Genomic DNA, 12,957 nt, shown 5'->3' on the forward strand with positions numbered 1-12,957 from the left:
TCTGAGTTCCTGAGTGTGTTTTTGACTGTTATTTTAGGACTAATTTTTTTTATTGCGATCATAGCTTGAAATAAATGTTTCCATTGATTCAACCCCATGTAGTCAGTTATTTAAACCCACAGATATGCAGAAACTGTCTAAAGGAAGCATTTTGCATCTTAACCTTTACTATTCAAAAATTTTTGTTTTATACTCTTTCCTTTTAATACTCTCTCTGAAACTAACCTAAGTTGTCAGAGATTTAAGTTTAGGTGATAAAACATTTTTCTCTGTTTGTGAAATGTATATATGTACTCCTTTAAATAGAAGTAATGCAACACCAGAATTTACTTAGTGTTTAAAGAGGAATGTCCTGAATCACACAATACGACAAGCGATGTGATTGCTTTATGAGCCAAGGAGAGCATAATTTATATTAATTGAAAATAATAAAATATAGGGGCACATAAAAGCATTGAAACAAAAATTGCTCCGGATAAGTTTTATTTATATTAATTATTAAAGGTGTGATATTCGGAAGTATAGATATTATTACACAAAAATAGCTATCAGCTTAACATTTTATTAAACATTGTAGGATCATCTGATTTCCGGGAAAATAACTAATGTGGTAATATGTAATTCCTCAATGTAGCTTTGAAAATTTCATTGTCTCTTGCACGAGCATTTTGTTAACATAAAATAATTAAAAATAATAGTTGTAATATTTGTTAAAGAGCTTCAGTATATAAAACGGAAGCAACATTTGCAGTAAGCATTTCTCTATATGTTAAGTAATAAAATTTCATAAGGCATGTCACAGAAATAAAGTTATATATGACTGCCAAAGTAAGTACCATTAATGTATTTTGAGTATATGACCAGGTCTCTATGGCAGCGCCCGGGAGAAAACACTTAACATTTTGTGTCTGCCTTAAACGTTGGTAGCAGCATTGTTTGTCTTGAAAGCGCGAATAAATTAACATTTTCACTTTTTTAAACAAATTTTATCTTCAGGGATTAGATGTGATCATTGCAATTTTGGATATAAATTTCTCCGAAGTTTTAATGATGACGGATGTGAGCCCTGCCAGTGCAACCTCCATGGCTCAGTGAGCAAACTCTGCAATCCGCTTTCTGGGCAGTGTGAGTGCAAGAAAGAAGCCAAAGGACTTCAGTGTGACACGTGCAGAGAACACTTCTACGGCTTGGACATCACCAGTTGTAAGGCCTGTGACTGTGACATGGCTGGATCTCTCTCTGGGACCGTCTGTGACGCCAAGACAGGGCAGTGCATGTGCAAGCCCAGTGTTGGAGGGAGACAGTGCAATGAATGTTTGGAGGGCTACTTCTACCTCCAGCAAAATGATTCTTTCCTCTGTCTGCCTTGTAACTGTGATAAGACTGGGACAGTAAATGGCTCTCTGCTGTGTGACAAATCAACAGGACAATGTCCTTGCAAATTAGGAGTAACAGGTCTTCACTGTAATCAGTGTGTGCCTCACAGGTACAATTTGACCAGTGGCAATTTTCAAGGCTGCCAGATGTGTGAGTGTGACTCCTTGGGGACATTACCGGGCACCATTTGTGACCCAATCAGTGGCCAGTGCCTGTGTTTACCTAATCGGCAAGGAAGAAGGTGTAATCAGTGTCAACCAGGTAAGAAAGAAATGTGTTACATGTTCAGTGCACGGTGACTTTCCTTTCATTATCCCATATCAGATGATTCCTCTTTGTTTTGAGGTTGGGACTTCTAAAAAATTTACTTCCAACAACATTATTGTACTTATATTGTCATCAAATGCAGATATAACTATTTAATATGCTCAAGATTATTTGGTGTATCTGTGGTGTTATATTTGGGATGACCCTTTAGAGGAATCCCAGTCAATCAGACATTTTATAATTGAGACTAACTTATATTTAACTTCTCAACTTGAAGTAAACCCCCTTCCTATAACTGAACAAAATCTAAACTAATAAAAGCAAGGATAAAGTTTGCTTCCCAGAGAAAGGAAAACTTGGGTTAATTATGTATACCATGCCAAATATTCAGATGATGAACTGATTTTCTGAATAAATATGACCAAATATTTTTACTAAATGGTCTATATGTTCTGGCACCATATAGGATTATCTAGAATTATTTTTAAATGCCACCAAATTGGCAAAAGAGACTACTGTTTAGTCTCACTGTACCCATCTTTTTTATGGGTTTGCCAACCGGAAGATGGACCCTATCTATAGCTTTCTCCTTGCCTTTGTATGATCTACTAAAGTAATATACTTTCTGTATAATAAAGCCATCATAATATCATGATAAATATACATGTTCATTAGTTACTTAACAGCTGTGCTAATGGTTGATCTGTCTATACAACCAGCTCTGAGTTATCTGAGCCTGTGAAAAGGAACAAGGGACCAAGCAAAAGGGAGATTCGTTTGCCAGAAATGGATAGGATGGAAGTCCTATTTGCCATGACAAAGAATCCAGCTTAGGAGAGTTGAGCCATGCCTTTCCTTTTACATTGGTCAGTGGGACAAATAAATCCAAAGGGATGAGATGGAGTTGATGAAGAGTTAATTCTTCTTGAGATATAAATATCAGAAAATAATTTGAACCAGTTTCAACATATATGGGGGCTATATTATCACTGACTGTCCCATTAAACCTGATATGGAGCGATGCAGTCAGGATTTAGGTACTAGAAATCTCCCATTGGTACATATCCATTAATTCAATCATTTAATCATTACCATATTCTCTCTCTCTTTAGAAGAACACACTCTGCTTCTGTCTCCCTCTCTACATGGTTAAATGTCTACCTCATTACTGTTCTAGCAATACAGAAAGACTTAATTACCTACTTTCTGGTTACAATTCCAAGAAAGAAATTCTAATGGACTCAGTTTTGTTAGGGTGGCTGTGCCTAAGGCAATTCGCTATGGCCAAGAGTGTTAGGATCACTAAAAAGAAGCATGACTTCTAGGGACCAGTCCTTAAGGTAGGAGCGGGGTGGTAGGTATCCCAGTAAACAGGACAATTATTGAGAGCTGTGCAGATGGCCCACATGACTGCTATAATACATTGCAGTCTTTTGGCTTCAGGATCATCTTTCCAAATTTGTAGTCACTTCTTTTATATACTAATATGATGCTTTTCTTCTTTTACTATTTATTAATATCTCTTATTTTGGAAATAAGATAGTCACCTGCACAAATCACCATGATTTACATATCCTTTTTTTTCTAAATAAACCAGCCAAAGCTACTAGATCAAATGTTCTATCCCTTTGAGTGATTATCTGTTGTGAAGCCTATTGAGTCTTTTGTTCTGACCTAGAATATAGCTAGATCAACTGGCTCAAATCAGAATGGGAGGATCAAGGGTTTGATCCTCCTCTGAGTTAACCTATTTGGTAGAAGGAAAAAGAAACAGATTTATTGAGTATATTTCCTATTTTTTTCTTGAGTATATTTCTATTGGAGAGTTTTGATTCCTAGAAATATCTAAGAGATTCCTTCAAAACTAATTAAAGGCAAAATTTTCAAGAAAGGAAATATAATCAAAGCATATTATATGGCATAGCTGTGAAATAGATTTATATAGTCATATAGTCAATCTCTGAATGTGATTTAACCAAATCAAGAGATTATTGAGGAGGCATAGAAAAAGCTGAGTACTCATCCTCTATTGTAGAAAGACAATAATCTAAATTTTCAAAATTGAGATGGAACAATATATGGATGTTATAAAGAAATACAAAAATAAAAGCCAGATGAAGGTGGTTGCTGTGAACAGGCAAGAGGACTGCTATTATACACTGTGAGCCTTTAAATTCTACTTGATTTTTTAAACTATTTGCATGTAAATTTTGATAAAAAATACAAATTAAATTTAAAAATTAAAATATTGGAAAGTCATACTCAACCATTTTCTTTCCCCTGATGGTCTCCTCTGTCTCCCACGGGCCTCTTCCTTTTTGAGATTTATCTCAGATGGTATTGGTTTTCTAGGAGAGTATTATCTTCATGACTATTTGCCTAAGCACGTTGGTCATGAAACTCCTCTCCAAAGGTTTATGGCAAATTGTCCTCCCTTTTAAGGAAAATATAGAATGAGGATCATCCCTACTAGTGTAAATAATGATCGTATTTAATACATTCTTGTATTTTACTTATTTGTGTAGATGCTTATTTCCCTTGTTGAAGTTTTGATATCTTGAGAGTAAGGATTATCTTATTCAACTTGTGTAGCTACCATACTAATGTAATACCTTATACACTGCTTGCACTGAGTAAGTGGTTTAATTGAAGACACTGAGAAATAATCAGGAATTTTAAGAAGAGTATCTATGCTAGGGTTCTCCAGAGAAACAGAACCAATAAGGCATATGTATATATATCAGCTGTACTGAGAATTTCCTTCACGTATATCCTTTGTTGGACCCCTTTCCTGAATCCTATGTGTTCTTTTATCTTATATTATATGTGTATTTGGTAAAGAACACACTCCAGTAGCTTGTGAGAAAGGGTACGGGGAAGAAATAATATTTTTAGAATTTTGAATGTCTGCAAAAAAACTTTATTCCATACATAACTACCTGAAATTTTATCATTATTATATAGAATCATTTTCACTCAAAAAATTATTTCACCATTATCTTCTTGCAGTGCCAATTAGATTTTTTTCCTGTATTTTTCTTTCTTTCTTCTTTTTTTTCTTTCTTACAATCTAGAAGCTTCTGTTTCTATATCCCTCATTTCTGACAATTTCACAACAATATGCTTTTGTTAAATAATTCTTCTGAGCACTCAGTGGGCCCTTTTGTCTGTAGGCTAATGTTCTTGTATTCTGTATAAAGCACCTTTACAACAACATCTAGACTAGTGTTTGATCAAACAACTGACCCCAGGTTTACCCAAGTTGACATGTGAAATCAAATATCACAGGGCACCCTTATATGTAATCCCTGCATTCACTGTAGCACTTTTCCCCTGCATCTGTCGAGTCCATGCACTCTCTGGTTTAACTTCTAAAGAGAAAACTCACCGTCTTCTCTCAAAATGCAAGAGGGAAAATCTTCTGGTTTGGGAGGGGGTTAACTATTCCTCACACCTGACTTCAGAAAACTCTGGAATCTTCAATTCTAAACCTTTCTTTCTAGATTTATACCACTCGTATCAATCAGCTTACTGTTGGCCTCTCTACTGCAAATGCTTAGGTTTTACTTGCAGACATACCATTGACCTCCATTTCCTCTTCTATCTTTTCTTTTATTTCTTTTTTAGGGATTTCAGAAGGGAAAAAGTGTTCAACTCTGCTTAACTGATATGTTATCTTGGTAGTTTCTGGGTTATAATCTTTTCAGCCAAATCCTTACAGCTTTCCTCTGATTTCCCCTCTGTTTCTACAACCCTGGTCTCTTTTATCAAAGTCAGTCTTGTTGCTTTTACTTTCAAATTGACCCAGAACTGGACCACTTTTTACTGCCCCACTCACCCATTTTTATCTTCCTTTTGGTTTAGCTGACAAGCATCCTAAACTTTCTCTCTCCTCTTTATTCTTCTCTAGTCATTTCTTAATTTGCAGCCAAAGGGATGCTGTTCAAACTTTAGTTAAACCATATCACTTCATCCTTTACTGACTTCCCATTATTGTGGGTAGAAAACATGGCCCACATGAACTGTAACACCCATGATCTCTCTCTGACCTCATTTCCAAGAGTCTTTGGATCATTTGTTCCTTTCCAGACTACAGTATAACTAATGTTTCTCACATTGTTCAGTGCTCTGTCCTGGGCACATAGGGCGGTGTCTCCCTAGTATATGCTCCATCTGTGTTCCCCTAAGTAAGAAATAGTTACATTTAAAAATTACCTCAGGGGCGGGGCACCTGGATGGCATAGTCGGTTAAGCAACTGACTCTTGCTTTTGGCTCAGGTCATGATCTCAGGGTTGTGAGATGAAACCCATGGTGGGCTCCATGCTGGGTGTGGAGCCCACTTCAGATTCCCTTTCTCCCTGCCCTCTGCCCCTCCTGCTGCTTAAGCTCTCTCTCTCTCTCTCTCTCTCTCTCTCAAAAAAAAAAAAAAAAATATATATATATATATATATATATATATATATATATATATATATCTCCCAGTGGTATTTTCTTCTATTTAGGTTCAGGCACAGTGCAAGTCTGTGAGTGCTCCTTTGGTGACATACAGAGAGGATGTAGTTTTCACCCTGCCAGGGAGGAAAGAAAATAGTGATCTAAATGCCTAATGGATTTTTTTTTTTTTTGACAAAACAAGATATTCTGTACACATGGGTGTAGCATATGGGAAGGTCAAATGTGTTTGTGGACCTTTATTTTTTCTTTTTGGTCCTGCATTCTAGCTTCAGAAATTACTTTGAATTTTTTGGGTGGGTTTTATTGTCACTTACTGTGAAAGTTACATTGAAAAAAAGGACCCATATCCTGAAGTATCTTTATCATAAACAGATGTTTCACAGTAGCCAGCTCTGCAGTACGCACATTAAAATGCACTGCTGCAACTTGAAGCTTTCTTTCTACTTCTTTAAACACATCTGAGAGACCTAGATCATATACCACAGGGGAGAAGCTCCATGCTAGTGTGTGTGAGTAGTGGGGCATGGAGGGAGAAGCATGGGGTAGGTTAGGAGGGATGAATTCGTAAGCCTCCAGACTCCTGCCTGCCTTTCTCATCTGTGGTTGTAAATATTACTGGCCCCTACTAGACTATTGCCCATAGATTCTTGTCCCACTTTCTTAAAAAACATTATTAAGGAAGGTGCATATAATGAAACCTCATGTATTATTAACCTAACCTTACTATGAATGTACAAGGAATAGGCTTAATTCAACTAAAATTTATAGGCAATTTGTTAAAGCAGCAGTGCACATTAGAAGGTACATTAGAGCCACATTGGTTTTAATATGCCATTCAATAACTTGAACAGAGGTTAAAAATGCTGCTTAACCTCCATTAAGTATTTTAAAAATGCTTTAATTTAAAATTATTTGGAGTGTGTGTACATATATGAATGTACACATACCCACACTAATAAATATAGCACTAAATATGTTTTCCCAGTTCGTTTTTTCAGTGCTGGATGACCTCGTAACGTTCAACAGCAAGCACTTAATCAGAGGCTAGGCCGAGAAATGCAGGGAAGGATGTCAAGGCATCCTGAGCCAATGACCCACCCTTGTCCTTGAGAACCAGAGGCAGAGAGGGTTTATTGAGGACTCTGCAGCTCTGGAATAAAATAAAGGCTAATTTATAATGAAAACAGCTTTGTATGACATGTTTTGTGCTAATAGGACAATTCCTCATGCTTCCCTCTGATATTTACTTTTGGTTTTGTTTTATAATTCATATAGACTATTAGAAAGTAAAACAAAGTATCTTGTTTCATTAAGAAGCATATCATATTTGTTAAGTAATGAGCTCATAAACCAGAATTGCATGCAAGACTCTGCCAGTGGAATCAGAATTAGATGGCTGATATTCCATTAAAAATCAGTGCATCAAAGTTGAGGTCCGGTTATGCCACATATCCTAGTGTTTGGTGAAACAGCTTTGGAGATTAATATGTTTTCCACAGAAAGACCTGAGCCTCAGAATAAGAGCCTCTTCCATGATAAACCACCAGGAAAGAATTTTGTCATAAGCAATAGGGACCATAATCCCAGGCACATCTGTGTGTGTGTGTGGCGGGGTGGGGGTGGGGGGTAGTACATTGACAAGTCATTATTTAAACTTTAACTTAAGGAAAATCTCACTTTCCTAGAAAATTGCCTCATAAAAATGGCAATGATGATAATAGATAATATTTACTGAATGTGTACTGTTTGTTTGCCAGACCCTGGGTTAGGGTTTTATCTGAAAAGTCCCATTGAATATGCACAATATTTATATGCTGGAAGGACCAGTATTTTCCCACTTTATAGTAAGGGAAATGGATTCTAATTAAGTAAAAGAACCATTTATAAATCCACGTCCAACTGACCTCAGTGTCTGCACTCTGAAAGAGTAAACAATTTTTCTGAATAACTCAATATTTGTCAAAATCATTCACTCAATACATATTTGAGGGCGAGTTAAAAAAGATACTCTTACAAGTGTTTGTAGATTCCCTCTTTCCTCAGGCTCATCTCCACCCATGGGTCTAGCTGACTGCGTTAGGTCCTGGGGTATCTCTATTGTGTAATAGTCATAAAATGAAAATTAACAGAGTTCTGAGAGGCTACCATGATCTGGTAATGAAGAGTTGAACTGAGTTGCCTAGAAATGTAATGATTTCCATGGACTAAGTTGGTGAAATTTCTGATGGAGAAAATTTTCTGTTGGAGATGGTGACAATGGCATGAGAGAGAAACTTCAGAGCATATCATTGGTTAACCACTGAGACTGGGAAAAAAATGGGACTAAAGAATAAAAATGTATTAAAGTGTTTCTGTGGATTGTGAAAACACTTATCTATGTGTTATAATTTCTAAGACATAGTCACAGCTGTCATTATTTATATTCATTGTTGTTATTGAATTTGATTTTTAAAGAACATGCATTTGGAGGCCTTTCATGCATATTCCCATAAATAGAACAACTAGGTTTTTATAAAACAGAAGAGTCTAATACAATGTTTTCATTTATGTGAGCATGTTATTAGATCCTTGGCCCTAAGAACAGGAGATATAGTTTTGGGATGACATTTTTTTTTTCAGAAGTTCTTTTCTATCTGTTGATATGACAAAGATTACATTTCATATATATTGTTCCTGATTCATATACATTCCCTGCTACCCTTCCTGATGGGCTAGGCCACTCTGACCAATCATTTTATGACTCACAGATTTATCTTTACTATGTTTCTTTAAAGTGCTAAAAAGATCATGTCGTATTTTAAGGGGTAGCATATCCAACTGGCCAGGTACCCAGCCACCTACTCATCTAGCCATCTACCCATTTCATTCACATATCCATATTTTCAATAAACATCTATTGAACATAAAGTACCAGGGGCTATGTTGGTGTAAGATATACAATCATCATTATATTAAGGTATCATGCTTTAGTAGGAGAAATGGACCTGTATGTAAACATAACACAGTAGGTGCAGTATTAGAAATGTCTGATATAGAGAAGTGGTAAAGTGAAGGAATTGATTCATTCTTGAAGGATGGGCGATATGGAAGACTTAGTTGAGCACATAATTCTTAAAAGTAAACTCCTGTTTACTTTTGATAAACTAATCATGGAGAGTATAACAGTTCAGGAAGAAGGAAGAGGAGCGGAGATTTTAAAACATATCTAAACTAATTGAGAAGAGTTTTTTTTTAAAAAAAACTCTTAAATAAGAAAAAGTATATCTTGGGATGAGTAATATTAATATTTATGCACTTATTGACATTTGGTCAACTCTATAAACAATAATTTTAGCATTATTTTTATGTAAAATTACCACAATGGAAGAAAATTATTATTGCTTTAATTTGAAAATTAGCATCACTTACCATAGTTATTTCTGAAAATGTTGATTTTTAAAATCATTACTAAAAAAGTCTTGTTGCTTGGTGTAGGTGAGCCACAGATTTCTCCCTAGACTCTTTTCTTAGCATTATGTCCATTCTCTGGCTTAAGGTGAGAATCATTTCTTCTAAATGGCTTATAATTAGTGCTTAGCCTCAGCTCTGCCCTCCTTTCCTGAATAAGGCCTAGGGGTTAAACTTGTTTTCTTTCTCCCATTTCAAGACCGTGGCAAAGCCTGGTTGTTCATGGTCCTCAGGAGGGACATTGCTAGGAAATGGGCTCTTCTTTTATGCCCAGGACAGTGCTGTGCTGTGCAAATAGCCACTACAGGAGATAATACCAGTTGCCTTGCTAATAACTTTGAACTCTAAGGATTCTGCGAGTCTTCTCTTGGATAAAGCGGCACTATTTTGTAAAATGGGTGACTTTTTGCTTTAACTGCAAAACACCTTGTTTTCCCCATTCAGCCTGTCTTGTTTGGGAGCAAGGGTTCTCTGAAATAAAACTGGGGAAAGTCACAAACTTTAGTGGGCTGATCTGTGCTATATCTATGCGAACTCTCAGCACTACAGTAATGTAAGGTAATAGCATTGTCCTAATGACCGTGCTTCACAATGTGGTACGAAATCATTCATGGAGAGAAATTTCAAAAAGATCAGTTAAAATGTTACGGACCTGAAGATGTGGAACATGAAGTGGAGCTAATGGAAGAAGATCAGAAATGTATTGAGTGAAAGAAAATTAAGGTCAGTTATCTTTAAGCCACACTCTGGAGTTGAAGTTTAAGTAGGAGGGAAGAGAAAATGTTGTTTTCTATAGTTGGAAGTCATAAAAGGAGAGGTAATGGTCTAGAATTAGGCACATTCAGGTAAGGCAAGAAGTAATCACTGAGCAGGAAGGTACCTGAGTCATCCTAATTAGAACTGCTTAAAAATAGGACAACGAAAATACTGGTGGGATTAACCTTTATAATCGTGCTCCAGAGAGGAGGAGGGGAATTAACCACAAGGCGAGTTCTAATACAGGCATTTCCTTGAAGACCTACCTCCAGGTTGCAGCTTCCCTGTTTTTTGTTTTGTTTTGTTTTGTTTTGTTTTGTTTTTCATTTTTGTTTTTCTCTGCTTATATTGCTGATTTTTCTATGGCAGTTTTTATTTTCTAAATGTTGGGCAACCCAATTTTCTGCACCAAAATATACTCCCCTCTTGTCTTTACAGATTTATCTAATAAATCATTTCTTGTAAAAAAAATCATCCCTAATCATTCTAGAGTTCTCCATGGCTTGAAGCTATTGCAGTAAGTCCAAATTAATTCTACTTCTAAGTATCTGTGCTAATGGGTAATTTATCCAAATTGGAGAGCTGTTAGTACATTCATGATGGCATCATCATGAATTTAAGGACCTAGGTATCTTCACAGGAAGAAAAATACATGGAATCACAACCACAGTGGTCTTGAATTCAAAATAAAAGCCTTTGAAGTATGTGACTTTGATCGTATGATGAATCAGGTATGAGAATATATATTAATTTGCATAACTATTTCTGGAAACTCATATAAGGCAGATTGCTATCGATGGATACAAAGAAGCAAATGACATAATATATTGTCAATTACTCTAAAAAAATGACAAGATCAGTCAGCTCTTTCCAACAGATTGGAATGGCACTGATTTTGAGTTTCTTCCTTTTCTTTGAGCACGATCTTTTTCTATTTGACTATTTCTGAAGCTTTCTAAGAGAGAATATGCTGGGCCTAAGAGAAGAAAAACAAATTGTTGATGGCTATGAAAGAATGGCCTGTTTTCAACCAGAGCCTCAACTGAGATTTATAATATGTTCCAATTAGTTTTTGTTTCTCCCTATAGCATAGTTACACACAGTGGATCCACTTTGTGTTCATGTTCTTTTTCTCTTTCAATATCAGTGATATAGACCTAAATTAGTGATCATGACACTTATAGAGATCATTTTCACTTGTCAGAACTTTATTGATTAGAATCATTCTTATGAAACTCAATACCAAAGAAACAAACAATCCAATCATGAAATGGGCAAAAGACATGAACAGAAATCTCACAGAGGAAGACATAGACATGGCCAACACGCACATGAGAAAATGCTCTGCATCACTTGCCATCAGGGAAATACAAATGAAAACTACAATGAGATACCACCTCACACCAGTGAGAATGGGGAAAATTAACAAGGCAGGAAACAACAAATGTTGGAGAGGATGCGGAGAAAAGGGAACCCTCTTACACTGTTGGTGGGACTGTGAACTGGTGCAGCCACTCTGGAAAACTGTGTGGAGGTTCCTCAAAGAGTTAAAAATAGACCTGCCCTATGACCCAGCAATTGCACTGTTGGGGATTTACCCCAAAGATACAGATGCAATGAAACGCCGGGACACCTGCACCCCGATGTTTATAGCAGCAATGGCCACAATAGCCAAACTGTGGAAGGAGCCTCGGTGTCCATCGAAGATGAGTGGATGAAGAAGATGTGGTTATGTATACAATGGAATATTACTCAGCTATTAGAAATGACAAATTCCCACCATTTGCTTCAACGTGGATGGAACTGGAGGGTATTATGCTGAGTGAAGTAAGTCAGTCGGAGAAGGACAAACATTATATGTTCTCATTCATGTGGAGAATATAAATAATAGTGAAAGGGAATAGAAGGGAAGGGAGAAGAAATGTGTGGGAAATATCAGAAAGGGAGACAGAATGTAAAGACTGCTAACTCTGGGAAACGAACTAGGGGTGGTGGAAGGGGAGGGAAGGGAAGGGTGGGGGGTGGGAGTGAATGGGTGACGGGCACTGGGGGTTATTCTGTATGTTGGTAAATTGAACACCAATAAAAAATAAATTAAAAAAAAATAGAATCATTCTGCAATCCCTCTCCCTCTTGTTTCAATAAAATTCCTTGTAACATTATGGATGTGCTTATGTGTGTGTGTGCGTGCACACATAGCACACAACACCAAGAACCATTTCTCCCTCATATACCTGCTCCATCCTTCTAGTGTCTAATGCCTTTCTTAATTTTATAGCTATTGATTATATGAAATTTTGAGAAACTTGAAAATATTTGAATCATATTTTTGTTTCCTTCTGCTATAAGAAACAAATACAGGTTTTATAATTAACCTAAATTCTGTGAGTTTTAAAATGGAATACATATGGAAATCAATACCTATTTATAATTTGGTACATTTGTGTGAATGCATCAAATGTTTAGGGAGTGCCTACTTTGTGACAAGCACTGTCCTGGGTGCTGGGCAGGCAGTGGTGAATTCATCAGACAATGTTCCTGCCTTCATGGAGGTTACAATCGGGTGAAAATGAGTTTAATTATAATTTTCATGAGGAAATAAATTTCTAAAGGAAATAAGAGGGATGCCTGGGTGGCGCAGCGGTTTGGCGCCT

At 36.5% G+C, this 12,957-nt stretch overlaps 1 protein-coding gene across 1 annotated transcript in view; it reads left to right on the plus strand.

The window, feature by feature from the left end:
• Positions 1-12,957, plus strand: part of USH2A (usherin) — a 693,391-nt gene that overhangs the window by 132,646 nt on the left and 547,788 nt on the right. Inside the window, exon 12 of the mRNA XM_077886665.1 lies at positions 997-1,638. Coding sequence (XP_077742791.1) covers positions 997-1,638 — 642 coding nt within the window. The remainder of the gene's footprint in view (positions 1-996; positions 1,639-12,957) is intronic.

The sequence above is a fragment of the Canis aureus genome, chromosome 38, assembly GCF_053574225.1.
Source record: "Canis aureus isolate CA01 chromosome 38, VMU_Caureus_v.1.0, whole genome shotgun sequence".
NCBI lineage: Eukaryota > Metazoa > Chordata > Mammalia > Carnivora > Canidae > Canis > Canis aureus.